Here is a 12,593-nt window from a genome sequence, read left to right as displayed (position 1 = left end):
GTTATAAACTCTTACAACTCTGTAAGAATCAAACAACTAAATTTGTTTAAGTAGCAGAAATTTGAATGGAAACTCAGAAAAGAAGATTTAAGAATGGTCAGTGAGAATAGGTAAAGATGTTCAACATCCTTCATCATCAGAGAAATGCAAATTAAAACTGTAACAAAATAACTTACATATTCACGAGAATGGCACAATGTAAATGACTGATGAAACCAAGTGTTAGCAATAATTTTGAGCAGTTGGAGCTCTCTGTATTAGTGATAGGAATATAAAACTGTATAACCAGTTTGCTCCATTTAGCAACCATCTGATAATAAAGTTTGACCCAGAAAGTCCACTGTTAAATTCTCCACCCCCCACAAATGAAAAAACATGTGTACACATAAAAATTTGTATAGGAATGTTTATGGTAACTTTATTCAAATGTCAAAAACTAAAAATAACTCAGCTATACATTAGTAGGTATATTGTTAAATGAATCATATTTTTATAACGGAATACTACTCAGGAATTAAAAAAAAGAATGAACTACTGATAAATACAAAAACATGATTGAATCTGGACACAAATGAATATATACTGTCCAATTCATTTATGTGAAACTTGACTAATAGCGTATCTATTTTATAATAACAGAAAGCAGGTCTCCAGGTGTTATACGGGAATCACTTGGGTGAGGCTCAGGGGAACACTTAGAGGAGGTGATTATACAGATGTGCAAATTTATCAAAGCATATTGATATCTACACTTAAAAGAGTACATTTTGTCATATGTAAATTTTATCTCAATAAAGTTGATTTTAAAATATTACAGTAGATAAAATATTTCACTCATCTCTAAAAAACTAAAAATTTTTTATTATAGGTATAGATTTGTCAAATCAGTACATTGTACACCTGAAATTAATGTAACATTTTTTGTCAGCTATGCTTCAATAAAATAAGTTGATAATAGGCTTTGGAAAAATAGATTCTTTTAAACATAGTGCCTGATATATGAAATGTATAACTTTAAGCTAGGGCAATTTGACAATATTTTTAAAAATTAAATGTGTATTTTTTTTTCAACTTTTATAAACATGTTTTATTTGTTTTGCTTATACCATCAGAACTGAAACTACTGTCTGTCATTTCCCTAAAATAGGGAAATCAATCTAAAACACATACTGGTGCTTTGCAAAAGATAGCAATTTAAAAGGGTGGTAGCAGCAGGCATTTGATATTTTTCTTTTGAAAACCTCCAGGCTGCAGGAAAAACATGTGACCAAGAGTGTTATGATTATCCATTAGGTATTTTCATCAGTACCTGTACCAATTTAGGTGACAATACAGCAAGATTCCAGGATTAGTGACAGACAATGTACACTATAAGGAATGATATATAGTACCAATCCTTACAAAAGTCATTGTCAAAGAAACTGTTAAGTGTTCAAAAAGTTATCTAAATACTTCACATTAAGTACAGAAGCGGCCATCCAGATTACATCCCATATTTGTTGGATATTTTTCGAAAAGTGCCAATCAAAGCCTAATTTTGCATTTTGGCTTTGTCTTATTATACAGTATCAGCTGTTAAAAAGCAATTTACATGTGTTTTTAACCACAGTCGTTTGGCCAGAGGATGAATAGTGCTGTGTCAAAGCTGGTAGCCAGCCTTTTATATTAAGGGCCCATGCATAATTTGGTATGCATCTAACGTTCAGTGCTCCAATTTAACTGGAAAAGCTGTGAAATGCAGTTGTTCCACCAAACCACACTCCACTCCTTCTCGAAGGGAAGTATTTTAGTTTTGTCAGTTACCACTGAATAACTCTAGGGCTGATTTATAGATTTTGTCCAATGTCAAAAGTCAATCTTGCTTTTTCCAAGCCACTTCAAATAACTATGGAGATATCACCCTGTAAAGTGTATTATGTTTTACTCCTAAGCAAGGGTGAGGAATCTGAGTATCATGTGCAAGGTTCAAGATGACGCTTAGGACAGAACATGCAGAATAAAAATAGTTTCCTTCCATATCCAGGTAATATAAAGCTGACAATTGTAGTCCTGTCTTTATGGGATGAAAACAGTCCCTTTACAATAAGTTTCCTGAAAGGGAGAACAAATAGATAATAACTCTTCTGGTAACATATTATGGTACACTGGCCAGTGTGTTTTTGGCGTTTAAACATAATCCTGTGAATCAGATTAATTCACTTGCTGGGTGTTCATTTGCGGCATCCCTCTGTTGGGTCTTGGGGGCCCTCCACGACCTCGTGGGGCTCCCCGTGGTCCACTCTGCCCAGAGCCTCGCTTGAAATTCTGCTGATATCCATCCTGCTGATAGCCAGAGTAGTCCCGGGGAGCACTGAACTGAGACTGTGTGTAACCACTATTTGGAGTGTTAGAGAATGAAGGGCGGTAACCATCATATCCTCCTCTGAATCCATTGGCAGGGCCCCTATATCCATTCATCAAGCCTCTGGCACCACGGGAACCACCACGAGACACACCACGACTGTTGTAATACGGCTGACTGCTACGTGGAAATCCAGTGTTCTGCTGGGGAGGCTGCTGGTGGTTACCAGTCACTTGATGGGGCTGGTCCTGGGAACCATGGTAGGTGCCAACCACTGTTTGAAGCTGTTCTTGCTGAAGGTCTGTTTGTTCTACTTGATGAGGCTGACTAGAAAAGCTCTGGTTGTAACTGGCCTGGTACTGATTTTGCTGTTTCAAAGTTTCTGGTTCATTAACAGGAGGAACCGGGGCATTCATATTGAACACCGTTTGCATGGATTGGAATGGAGCTGCATTTACATTGATTCCACTGCTATGTAATGGTTTGCTTGTCCCAGCCTGGAACACCTGAGGCTGAGAAGCAGCCGGAAGGGAAGATGATGCTGTAGTCTGGTCTGTATTTAAGGAGATTGTTGCCTGAATCTGGTCAATTGGTTCCTTTTGTGGTCGCTGCTCTGTAGCGTGAGAAGGCTGGTACAAGGGTTGAGATGCTGTGTACCCCTCACTTGTGGATGAAACCAAAGGAACCTGTGTAGCTTCTGGTTGTACCGGAACTTGATTAGGCTGAGCAAGTCTAGATTCAGAATGAACCAGAGGGCAAACCAGCTGGGGCATGTCCATGCTTTGTGTCGGATTCATAGGCTGTGCAGATACAATGGCAGGATCAAGTGTCTGGTTTTCAAAATCCAGCATTGAATCCTGTATGAAATTATAGGGCCCCTGCATCTGCCCCATAAGGTCCTGGACTCGCTGTCTTCTCACAACGGGATCTGCCTGAGCCACTGGAGTCAAAGAATGGGGCTCTGGCACTGAAGGAGACGCAGCCTGAGGTTGCTGCTGGAGTGAATTTACCACCTCAACTGTTTCAACTGTCCACTCATCTACCTGCTCCTTTTCACCACTGCTGAACTGTGTTTCTGCCATAAATTGTCTATTTACATACTCTGTTGATTCAACTTCACTTTGTTCAGTGTATTCTTCTGCTGGCTCAGGTTCAGCTTCAGCTACCTGGTCTTCAGCTGTAGGTGCTGAAGCTGACTCTTCTTCTTCACACAGCCCATTCTGGTGGTTGTGGGTGCTGTCAAAGTAGTTTGACTGGAAAACACGCTCAACAATTTCCTTTAGAGCTTTATAGGTTGTTCCACATACAGATTTTTCCTTTCCTTCCAGCAAGTCCCATAGGTGAATGGAAGCATGTTCATACTGCTCATTCAACCGTAAGCTCATGTCCCGTTCAGGGTCTGCTAATTTGTAGAATTCATCCAACAATGACAATTCCTCTTCAGACAATATTGGCACTCCATTCAAACCTTGCTTCAGGTCAGTTCTCACCTCATCATCTCCCAATTTGTCCAAAACATACTGGAGCTCAAGTACAGTTTTTAAACGTTTTTGTTCTGCTTCTTCTCTCATAAGCTGCTTCCGACGCGCTGTCTTCTTTATTGTTTTCTGAATATCTTGACTTAATGCCATGAAACTCCTCTGTAATTCTTTTGCAAATTCCAAGTTATTTGTGACTTCCTGGTACTTAGATACGGCATCCAGCTGATCTTGATTAAGCCTTTCCCCTTTGTTCATTCCTTCCTGGTAATCATCAAGCTTGCCTTGAAGATCAACCTAGAATGCCAACTTGAATCCAAAAAATTGTGGGTGTGGCTCGACTGTTTTTGGGTGGGGGGGACGACGAAGGCCAGCCTGGGCGGCTGCCTGGTCTCTGCCCTCCCCCTCTGCTTTCGCTTTGTGCTCACAATGCAGCTCCTGTAAAGCGCTTCCCTCTCCTCGCAGCCGCCGCCATGTTAGACGCTCTCTCCATGTGCCCAGAGACCTGGCGATCCCCTCAGTCTAACCCGGACCCACGCCCCCCAACGAATCTCAATCGTGGCAGTCTCCCTCCCATCCCTCTTTACAGTCCCGGTGGGGCAAAGAGCCGCTGCAGAAAATCTTCCCGGGGTCAAGTTGAGCGTGAGGCTCAGGGGGGGCACCTAGACAATTGAAACAAAGAAGGAAACGTGGGGGCGCCCATCAGACGGGGGCGGGGGGTGGGCAGCAAATCGAAGCCCCACTCCAAAGGGGCCTGACAGAGAACCAATTCTAGATGAAGGTCCTAAACACACTTCCCCCTCCCGAGAGGAGAAGAGACACTGAACAGGCCTCGGGTATACGGTAACGGAGCGGACCAGCCCCACCGCGACACAACGTAGGCCGCCCCAACTCCACGAGGCGGTCGGTTGAGCCCTCAGTCCCCTCACCGGGACCCCTTCATTTCTCCCCGCTGGCCCTCTGTCAAAGAAATCGGGCCTCGATGAGAGAGAGGGGCATCACTCAGTTCAGCCTGGCGACAGGAAAGCCCCCCGCCCTCACGCATCCCACTCCCAAAGGCCAAAAAGCCTGGCCAACCGCCGGAGGAGAGTAATAAAGCAGCCCGGGAGGCGGGGGCGGGGGGGGTGGGGGGGGGGGGGCTAAATGTGTATATTTTTAATGTCTTTAAAAATATATATATATATTTTTTCTGATTCAGAAATACAGACTGTATACTAAACATACCCACTCCCATTTTCAGTGTGACATGTGTATAAGGTTTTAATTCCATAACTATTCATAATAGTAAAAAAAAGAAATAACCCAAATGTCTGTCTATAGATTCGTTAGTAAAACAAATGAGAATATATTCATTCAATGGAATACTATCTAGCTATTAAAAAATGACAATGTCGGGGTGCCTGGGTGGCTCAGTGGGTTAAGCCTCTGCCTTCAGCTCAGGTCATGGTCTCAGGGTCCTGGGATCGAGTTCCGCATTGGGCTCTCCGCTCAGCAGGGAGCCTGCTTCTCCCCTCTCTCTCTGCCTGCCTCTCTGCCTACTTGTGAGCTCTCTCTCTGTCAAATAAATAAATAAAATATTTTTTAAAATGACAATGTCCTTTATATATTGAAGTGAAATAATCTGTAAGATACACTGTTGAAAAAAATAAGGTGCAGATCAATTTTTTTTAATAATTTTTTTATTTTTTCAGCATAACAATATTCATTATTTTTGCACCACACCCAGTGCTCCATGCAATCCGTGCCCTCTACAATACCCACCACCTGGTGCCCCCAACCTCCCACCCCCCACCCCTTCAAAATTCTCAGATCGTTTTTCAGAGTCCATAGTCTCTCATGGTTCACCTCCCCTTCCAATTTCCCTCAACTCCCTTCTCCTCTCCATCTCCCCTTGTCCTCCATGCTATTTGTTATGCTCCACAAATAAGTGAAACCATATGATAATTGACTCTCTATTTTTATAGTATACTTTTTTTTACAAGATTGTATTTATTTATTTGACACAGAGAGAGAGATCACAAGTAGGCAGAGAGGCAGTCAGAGACAGAGGGGAAGCAGGCTCCCTGTTGAACAGAGAGTCTGATGCGGGGCTTGATCCCAGGACCCTGAGATCATGACCTGAGACGAAGGCAGAGGCTTAACACACTGAGCCATCCAGATGCCCCTATAGTATACTATTTTTTGGCTTATAATGTATTTGTTGTATGTGCTTAAAGTTCTCAGGGAGGATGTACAGAAAATCTGCCAAACTGAATATTCTAAATGGAAAACACTGTGATTGGGGGTCAGAAGTTGAAGGAGAAATTTTAATGAATACAATTCTAAACTTTCTGACTTCAAACCATTTAAAAAATAAATAGCATTAAAAAGCAATGTAGGGGTGCCTGGCTGGCTCAGTCAGTAGAGCATGCAAATCTTGATCTCAGGGTTGCAAGTTTGAGGCCACATTGGGTGTAGAGATTACCTAAAAATAAAAAAATCTTTAAAGAAAAAAAGGCAATGTAAATTTTTTAAAATGAGAATGCCAATGGCGTAGAAATAAACAAAATAGACAAAGAAGAGGAGCATTTTTAAGCAACAGACTCATGATTTGATGTCAAAGTAAAGATGTCATCCAAATTATGAAGACAGAATTGGCTATTTCATATATAGTGTTAGATAGTTGAAAAAAAATAAGACTTGAATAATGTGAACAATGTTTTTAAGTCAAGTACCTCAAAAGTAAACTCAGACTGGTTTCAGATAGTTTATTGGCTTACCCAACAAATGTTTAGGGGGATACTGAATTCATGTGTGTCTTGATGCCATGCCACAAATACACACAATATTATCAGGATCTGTACTCTTACTCTCTTAGTTTTGTTCTGCTTTTTTTCTGTGTGCTGACTTCATTGTTAGATAAGGTCTTTGCCTAAGCTACAGCAGCTCTAAACATCATATTTCTCTCTCCACATCCAGTGAATAGTCTTATAATTTAAAATGAATTGAATTTCATCTATCAATTATAATTCATGATATTAATAGACTAAAAGGAAAAATATGTAATTTTTCCAATTGAGGCTAAAAAGACATTTGCTAAAAGGCAAGCTATAGTTTTCCAAAAAGCATTAGCAAATTAGTATTAGAAGAGGACTATCTTGGGGCATATACATGGCTCAGTTCGTTGAGCATCTGACTCTTGATTTTGGCTCAGGACATGACCTTGGGGTCAAAGATCAAGCCCTGTGTCAGGCTTCACACTCAGTGCGGAGTCTGTTTGAGATTCTCTCTCTCCCTCTCTCTCTGTCCCTCCCCTCCCATGCTTTCTCTCCCTCCCTCCCTCTAAAAATAAATAATAGATATATAAATACATTAAAAAGTAATAATATTTTTTTAAAAAGAAGAGAATTATATTTAACTTGGTAAGCTATATATACCAAAATCTACAACAAACTTTGTACCTAATAGAAAAAGTTTTAATGCATTCCTTCTAAGATGAGGAACAATACTAACACTGCTACTATTTAACATGCTATTGGAAATTCTGGCAAATAATATAAAGAAAGAAAAATAAATATTATAAGCATTTGAAGGTAAGACATAAAACTGACATAATTTGCAGATAATGTGGACACCTACTTAAGAGAGATTTGGTTCTCTACACCAACACTAGCCAATAGAAATTAACTTTAAGAGGATAATGAAATAGCAACAATAACAATAAATTGCCTGGGAATATCCTTAAAAAGAATACATAAGATCTCTGTGGACAAAACCTCAAAGTTCTGAATAATGTAGAAGATGATTTACATAAAGGGAGAAGTGTTCCCTGCTCTTGGATGATATGTCTCAATATCATAAAAAGTCACTGCTGTCTAAATCAACCTAAATGTTCAAGGGAACCACAAACAGACCTTGTTGTATTTTTTGAGGAATAATTACTCTAAAATTTATTTTAAAGGAAGAAATGATCCACAAAGAGTTAATTCAACCTTTAAAAACAAGAGAGGGGCTTTAGCCTGCCTTAGCTTGTGGAGGAACATGGCCGATGGGCTCCCACAGCGGCAGGATGTGATGAACTGACTTGCAGATGGGTTTTGAAATGCCATCAGAGTGTTGCAGCACTGTGCCCCTCCTGCTTTACGAATATTCAGACAGCAATTAACAAAGTTCAGCTGGCCAATCCTACAAAAGAATACATCAGGTTTTTTGCAGCAGAGATTGCATGAACAGCAAAAGACTTTGATGTTTTGATAGATTCATTGCCCAGTGAAGAATCTACAGGTCCCTTACAAGCTGCTAGCTTGTATAAGCTGGAAGAAGAAAACCACGAAGCTGCTACATGTCTGAAGGATGTTGTTTATGGAGGAGACATGTTTCTAGAAAAGATGCAGAATGCACTTGCTGATAATACGCTGTCACAATTGAAGACAAGCGGTGGTAACCATAGCCAGTCTCTTCTAGACTCATAGTACCAGTATATATCATGTGGCTGAAAAAAGGACTATTTCAGTGTCATTAAGAATTCTGCATCAGATTTAGATGTAAACCTTACCAACAGTTATAGAAACATTAAGCACTACGACACATGTTCTCTTTTTAGCTGTTTTTAATAATCCTTCTATTTTCACTCTTGATAAATAAGCTTCTAAAACTGCAATTGAACTAGCTTTAAGCCATCATTATACCATCTTTTTTTTATTATCAGAATGAAATTATTGAGGCAGATATTGCATTAATGGTTTTAATATAATTAAGCAGATGTACTTTAAAATTCAAAGGACATTGAAAAATGAAAACAAAAAAGGTAAACTTGTTCTACCAGATATATTAAGATATTCTATAAAATAGTAATAGATGGGGGCGCCTGGGTGGCTCAGTGGGTTAAGCCGCTGCCTTCGGCTCAGGTCATGATCTCAGGGTCCTGGGATCGAGTCCCGCATCGGGCTCTCTGCTCAGCAGGGAGCCTGCTTCCCTCTCTCTCTCTCTCTGCCTGCCTCTCCGTCTACTTGTGATCTCTCTCTGTCAAATAAATAAATAAAATCTAAAAAAAAAAATAGTAATAGATGTTCTGTGCTATTGGTGCAATAACATATAAATGAACCACGAACTATTCCGATGAGTCCAGACAGACCTATATAGATAGGAGAACTTAATGTATAATAAAGGCAGCACTACAAAACAATGAAGAAATCGGTCAAGACCAAATGTTGCAGAGGATTTGGTTCACTGGGAATTTTTATGCCAGAGGGAGTGTAAATTGCTGCAGCCATTTTGGAATGTAATTTGGAGTGAGCATTCTCATGTACTATTATACAACTTTTGCACAGGTGCCCTGAGATTCTTACATAACTATTTTCTTTGCAGCACTATGTTCATAATAGAAAGAATGTGGAACCAATCCAAATATCAGTCAATGAATAAATAAAGAATGAACATGAAAAAAATTATGTTGACTCAACTTTATTCACAAAAGAGTGCCATAGTAGTAAAATTAATGAATGACAAATATACAAAAAGATGAATTTTGGAAACTTGATGTTGAATGGAAAAAGTAAGCCTAGAGAGCTACAGATCGTATGATATCACATACATGATACCACAAAACTGAACATTATATTGTGTAGAGGGATGTGTGTATATGTGTGTGTGTTAAATTATACTAAACAAGGACAAAAAGTGGGTGCCTGGGTGGCTCAGTGGGTTAAAGCCTCTGCCTTTGTCTCAGGTAATGATCCCAGGGTCCTGGGATCGAGCCCGCACTGGGCTCTCTGCTCAGCAGGGAGTCTGCTTCCCTCTACTCTCTGCCTGCCTGTCTGCCTACTTGAGATCTCTGTCTGTCAAATAAATAAATAAAATCTTAAAAACAAAAAAAAAAGAAGAATTAAAAACAAATTCTCTGGAACTCCTAGACTACCTTATCCACTCCAGATAAATCCCCTAGGCAGGGCATTGCAGACACTTAGAATTAATACTCTGTCTGCATTTATAGAGATGGTGAATGCCAAGAGGTTGTAGGTGGGGCACTGACAATGTCTGCTACACAAAGGTATGTGAACACAAATGAAGGAGAGCAATGACTTGTAGGGCAGAAACAGGTTTTTGCAATAGGGGAGAGCACTTAGCAGATATCTGTGACCTTCTAATTCTTAAATTTTGGCTGGTTTGTGTTGTTAATTTTATTATTATGCTTCCTATCCTACATATATTTTTTCAACACTTCATTAATATGATAAAAGGAAAAATAAAACATTTTTCTTGACATGAAAAAGTTAAAAAAAATAGGAGTTCCCAAATAGGAAAAAAATTGTTTCTAGTTACAAAAACCTGTTAATTGCCCAGTCTGTTTTCAGCAGAGTACAAATATGATAATGTTTTATTTTTTCTTCAATAATTTACTTTTCCTTTTTTGGTGTCTTAAAGAGGTTTTGGGCAGAATATATAGGCATGCATTCATTTTCAGATGTTAAAAATCCAGTTGATTGCATCTTATAGATAAGATGCTCACCCTCTCACTGCCAGTGCGTGCAAGATATCAGATGGAAAGCAGGTGCCCTGTGATTGACATTTTCATTCCTCTTGCCCCACAATGTCTCTCCTCCTTCAAGCAGCTCCAGGGTGGGGAAAAGAAAGGAGGCATTAAAGAGAAGGGAGTAAAGGAAGGTTGTACTAGCTGTTATAGTCTACTTTTGGTTGCTGATGTCCTTGGCACAAGCAGGTGCCCGTTTGCTTCTCGCTGAGCCATTTGGGAAGCCCCGTGAGAGGAGTCTAACTGCCACCGTTCACTTTCCTCATGTGGAAAACACACCATCATCTCCACTCCGCCTATGCTCCCACAGCCTTTGGTACATGTTAGAGGAAGTCATCTAGGGGATGTGACTGGCCGTTAACTGGAGAACTGGACCCAGTCAGAGGCTCCTCACCACTCCTCAGTGCTTGAAATGTAGGTTCTCTCCACACTGTCCCACAGTGGGAGCCATTCTCAAGGACATAGGCTTGAGAGAGCAGTACATTGCTGAGACTATCCGGATAGTATATGTAACTGAATCCAGTTAAGGACTCTATAGAAGACCTCTACAAAGATTTGGCAGACAGGTATAGAAATATCATCTTTTGGCTGTCCAAGATAAGCCTCCTAAGTAAATTCCCACTTACTAAACCTTCTTCCTACCAATAGGGAGTGCCCTCTTTGCTTGGTGTCTCCTGGCTCTCCTCCTCGCCTTGTGGAGCATGTTTCAGATTACACCAGAGAAGCTCCCAGAGTTTGTGAAGCAACAGTATATTCCATAGCCTCTGGCTACTGGGGTTTTCTCATCTGGCCATGTTAAGAGGAGTGCTGGGAAAAACCGTGGAAACTCAGGTATCTGCCATGTCCATTTAGCTTATGAGATGCCTACTTTAGCATATTGGTCTATATCATCTTATTTAGTTCTTGTGACGATCCTATGAGTTTAGTACTGTTTTTAACTTTTTGCAAATGAGAGAAATGTAGCTTAAAGATACTGAAAAGCCTGCAGCTAACTATTGAATGCTGGGGCTGGATAGAACCAAAGCACTCTGACTTTAGAACCTGAAGACAAACGATAATCAATATAATGGTGGGAGGAAAAGGAATCAGACAAATGGAGGTAATTTCATCCAGGCCATGTTCAGATATGATGAATCATTCCTGTCTAAAACAGAAACTTTATTCATTTTCCTTAAAATTCAGTGTCTATCATCCCTGAAATGTGCTGATTGTTTAATTACTAGTCTCTAAAAGTCAACACCTTGACCTTTGGCTTATGTTTTCTAAATTCTCACATCTATTAACATTTTCTTTAGATATTTTTAAAAGCATCAGTTAGGCTACAGTTTTATCATGATTAGAATTTGAATGGATTTTATTTTCTTTTTTAAAGAGGATGATCGTCTCTCTTCCAAATATAAGTTATTTGGGAGACATAGTACTGTTTCTTACCTTTGTAACTACACAAAGAGCTGTAATATCCAAATTTATGATGATGTATGTAGGAAAACCAAAAAAGTCTGTAAAACAGTTTCTGGAACTAAAAACCATTTTTAGAATGGCCTCATGAAACAAGATCAATACATAAAGTCAATCACAATCTTAATTACTAGCAAAATTGGAATTTTAAATTTTAAAAATACCATTTACACTAGCTAATCTAAATGTGAAACCATTGGTAATAAATCTAGCAAAGTTTGTACAGAATTTATATGCAGAAAACAAAAAAAATCACTGGTGAAAGAATTGAAAGGAAACCTAAAAAATGGAGAGATACACTGTTTATGTTTTGAATACACAATGTTGCTAAGATACAAATTCTCTTCATTTTAATCTATAGATTCAAGGCATTCTAACCAAAACCCCAAAGTTTTTTTTTTTTTAATTTACATGTAGCTTCTAAAATATGAACAGAAAGACAATGAAACGGAATAAGCAAAACAATTCTGAAAAAGATCAAAGTGGAAGACTCCAGCACCCAATTTCAGGACTACATATAACTTATATTAATGAAGAAAAGAAAAAACATTGTGGTATTGGTGAAAGAACAGACACACAGATCAATGGAACAGAATGGATTGATTGCTGAATATTGGTAATTTGTGCCACCTACTTTTTCTTGACTGATCGAAATAGAGGTTTATCAATGTTCTTGATCTTCTTCTATGAGATCAGGTCTAGCATTTGGGTCGGATTTATATTTCATTGATTTTCACTATGCCCTCTATTATTTCTTTTCTTCTGCTTAATTTAGGTTCATTTGCTTTGTTCCTTTTCTTCTAGTTCG

General features: G+C 39.2%; 1 protein-coding gene and 1 pseudogene across 1 annotated transcript; one reads left to right on the top strand and one right to left on the bottom strand.

Moving 5' to 3' along the window:
- Positions 1–1,069: 1,069 nt before the first annotated feature.
- LOC125098806 (caprin-1-like) lies at positions 1,070–4,112 on the bottom strand. The gene has a single exon (XM_047727941.1). It carries the CDS (start codon positions 4,075–4,077, stop codon positions 2,191–2,193), a length of 1,887 nt encoding a protein of 628 aa, XP_047583897.1. The 5' UTR covers positions 4,078–4,112; the 3' UTR covers positions 1,070–2,190.
- A 3,727-nt stretch (positions 4,113–7,839) lies between these two features.
- LOC125099064 (mediator of RNA polymerase II transcription subunit 21-like) lies at positions 7,840–8,270 on the top strand (annotated as a pseudogene).
- Positions 8,271–12,593: the final 4,323 nt, after the last annotated feature.

The sequence above is a fragment of the Lutra lutra genome, chromosome 4, assembly GCF_902655055.1.
Source record: "Lutra lutra chromosome 4, mLutLut1.2, whole genome shotgun sequence".
Classification (NCBI taxonomy): Eukaryota; Metazoa; Chordata; class Mammalia; order Carnivora; family Mustelidae; genus Lutra; species Lutra lutra.
Note: the sequence above shows the minus strand (reverse complement) of the source record. Positions and strands in the feature narration are given on the sequence as shown.